The sequence below is a fragment of the Triticum urartu genome, chromosome 4 (genome assembly GCF_003073215.2).
Source record: "Triticum urartu cultivar G1812 chromosome 4, Tu2.1, whole genome shotgun sequence".
In the NCBI taxonomy this organism is placed as follows: Eukaryota; Viridiplantae; Streptophyta; class Magnoliopsida; order Poales; family Poaceae; genus Triticum; species Triticum urartu.
Window position 1 is genome coordinate 606211017 of NC_053025.1, and position 3439 is coordinate 606214455.

The following is a 3439-nucleotide window of genomic DNA, read 5'->3' on the forward strand; positions in this document are numbered from 1 at the left end:
TCTGATGTTACTCACTACTATCTAGTATTCTCTGTCTGTCTCAGTAAGCCAACAATTCCTGCTCTTATATTCAGCGAAACAGTAAGTTGGGAACCGCCGAGCCGGGGATACTGATATTCTCTGACGGCAGGCATGGGTTATCCTCTTACTCAGATTATTATATTTCTTTTCAGAAAGAAACGGCCCGGTATATTATACTCCCTCTGTCTCAAAATAAATGTCTCAACCTTGTACTAGCTTCAGTATAAAATTATACTAAGGACAAGACACTTATTTTAAGACGGTGGGAGTAATCAGAAATACAAAGCATTCCTAATATAATAACGAAATGCATCGATGTCTCTTCACCACAAAACAATCACTACCCCCCATCAGAACAAGCCACTCGACACTAGAAGTGGAATATAAATAAACCAAATTAACCACACACTATTAGAAGCAGGTTTTGTCCGGAGTTTCAAGAGTTCACCGAGTTCATTCTATCAGGAACTCGGCGAATTTTTGTCTGCCGGATTTGATCCAAAATCCGACTCGGCAGCGATAAGCAACTCAGCAAAGTTGTGCCTTTGCCAGGTTCTGATCAAAAATGACTCGGCAAACAAAACAAACTAGACAGAATATCGATTTCACCAAGTTTCGGACGAGAAAAACTCGGCGAACACTGACATGTGGTTTAGTCCCCCCTTGTTTTTGAGGAGCGACGGGACCTGTTTAAATTGCCACGTCGTCCCGAAGCAGAAAGCTACAGTCATCATTGCACCTTTTGTGGAAAATATGACTGTCACTATGAATCTTCTCTGCTTAACATAAGACAGTTTGTATCCCTCACAAAGTGAGCATTTATTGCTGATTGCTCGACTCTTTTATAAATCATTTCATTCAGCCCTGTCAGTCGGCTGCTGTCAAACTTCATCAAGTGCGAAACTGGGCGAATATATGATTAGCAAGTCAGCTGTCAAATTTTCGCCGAGTTCATTGTGGAGAGACAACTCGGCGAAATGTGGCGCTGGTAATGACGACGTGCCACGCCGCAAGCCCTTATTGGATGGAGACTGCCGAGATTATGTTTCTAAGAACTGGGCGAAGGATGGAGACTGCCGCGAGCCCTTATTGGATGGAGACTGCCCAATTTATGTGTCTAAGAATTGGGCGAAGTTTGGCACTGGGTAATAACGACGTGCCACGCGACACGCCCTAATTGGTTAGATGTTTTCCTAGTGTGGAACTTAACAGACAAATTTCCCAGTTATGCTGAATGATGAACCCGGCAGATTTTCTGTACTAGGCAATGTGTTCTGCCACGTGGTTTATTTCTATTGGGAAGGCTTCGCCGAGTTTGTCCACCAAAAACTCGGTGAACATTGTGCCATGTGGCTCTTCCGTTAATGGCGCGTTCATTCTGACGGTGAGGTTCGCCGAGTTGCTTGTGGCAGGAACTTGGCAAACATTGTTGATATATTCACCGTGTTCTCAATACAATGCACTCGGCAATATTGATGATTACCAGGGCCCGTCCAGCCGAGTGCATTGCACCGAATTTGACACAGGTGAAGATTTCGCCAAGTATAATATGTGCTCTGCCAAGTTTCTTTGGAACTCGGCATAAACGGCGATTCTATTAGTGCCGAAGGCCAAAACATATGTCAAAGATAGAAGAGACCATATCCCAAATGACAAAACTGAAACTTGGGTCCTTCTGATTCTCAAACAATATGAGAAAGAGAAATGATTCTTCTCCACCGGCTTGCGTGAAAAATGATTCTTCTCCACCGGCTTGCATCAGAAATGATTCTCAAACAAACTGCAAAGAAACACTCGCAATTTTTTTTATAAAGGAAACTGGTGTCGGCTGACATCAGTGCCTCTATGGCAGCTACGTCCCACAGATCGATCTGCGTTGGAAGACATGAACATACGTTTTTTTCAGAGACTAGAACGTAGGAAGAAGATAGACGATTAAATCCTCCACAGAAAGGAGCACTGAGAATTTGACGGTAAAGGCGAATACCGACCATCCGCACAAGGAGTAAGATGGGCAAAGCAGATAAACCGCCAGCCAGCAAAATCATTGGAGTGGTCAGCATTGAGAACCGTGTAAAGTACTTGGAGACTAAAGCAAGCCAGCTCATGGCTGCGTGATCGCTGCTCATTTCTTCTTCCTTTTTAAGCTTCTTAGCCTCCGTCTGTCTATACACTCTGCGGCCCAGATCTGTATTGCTATAGTTAGCTCCCATGGCCTCTTCTCCTAGATGCTGTTGCAGATGGAGCACCAAGCAGTATGTCGTTGCAGTTCTCATCGTGACCCAGGCTGCCACTGCCATCGGCGTCATCTTCTCAGTTCTCCTCTCGCCGGCCCATATCGCCTTCGCCATCGCCAACGCGAAAACCGGCGGTGGTCCTGACAACAAGGACTACTACTACTTCACCCTCGTGTCCATCAACACCAGCCCACGCACCACGGTGAAGTACAAGGCCATAAACTTCGAGATATGGTACAGCTCGACCGGTTGGTCAGCGGCCCAGGTGGACACGCTGCCGGGGCAGTGGCAGCCGCCGCAGAATATGACCAACATCGACGTGAAGGCTGAGTATTGGCGGTACGATGTCGTCGGGAAGAACAGCTGTCGGGGCTGGTCGTCGCCGAACGTGTCCCTGGTGGCCGTGATAGCTGAAGCGCGGTTCAAGTTCGGTCAGCTGATCTCACGGCCGTACACCATCAGGGTGACCTGTCCGTCCGTGAATTTTGATGACCCTAACATTAGTAACTCCCTGTTCAATTGCACGGGGTGACTTTGTAAACAGTGATCTTTCGAGTTGCATTTGATGTCCGACTCAAGTTATGTGTGCGTCAATCAAATCTAAGCATGTTGAGGGTGATGATATACATAATATGCTATAAATATCTGTGCGAACACAATGGGTAAGGGCGACGCCGACCTCAAAACGAAGAGCGACGCCAACCCTCAAAATGAACACAATATCCATTCACAGACTGGTCCGGACTCGCACATGGACCTGGATACGCCAGCGGGCCATCCAACCATATCCCTCAAACCTCCGCCCTTTCTTTTTTCATGTCCATAGGATTGAAGTAATAGCATTTCAAATCTTGCACGGTTGAAAAATATTTGAATGCGGCACTAATTCAAATGCAAATATTACAATCCAACTAAATTTTGAAATCTCCCGTAGCATACTCACCAGTCACCACAGCCTTGCTATCGAGCTCGACATGGAGTCTTCGGAAGTTGATCTTGCTCGCCACCTGGATCGCTCGCCGGCAGGCCATAATTTCAGCCAGCTCCGGGTCGGCAGTATGTGAGAAAAAGTGGCAGGCTGCAGCCTTGAAACTGAAAGCACCATCAATGATCTCGAATAACCGCACCGGCACCGCCCTTCTCCCGGTACTTAGCAACTGCCCCATAGGAGTAGACCTTTA

At 46.7% G+C, this 3439-nt stretch overlaps 1 protein-coding gene across 1 annotated transcript; it reads left to right on the top strand.

Moving 5' to 3' along the window:
* The first annotated feature begins 2208 nt into the window (after positions 1-2208).
* On the top strand, positions 2209-2868 carry LOC125554375. The gene has a single exon (XM_048717945.1). The coding sequence runs from the start codon at positions 2233-2235 to the stop codon at positions 2788-2790; it is 558 nt and encodes a 185-aa protein (XP_048573902.1). The 5' UTR covers positions 2209-2232; the 3' UTR covers positions 2791-2868.
* The last annotated feature ends 571 nt before the right edge of the window (positions 2869-3439 follow it).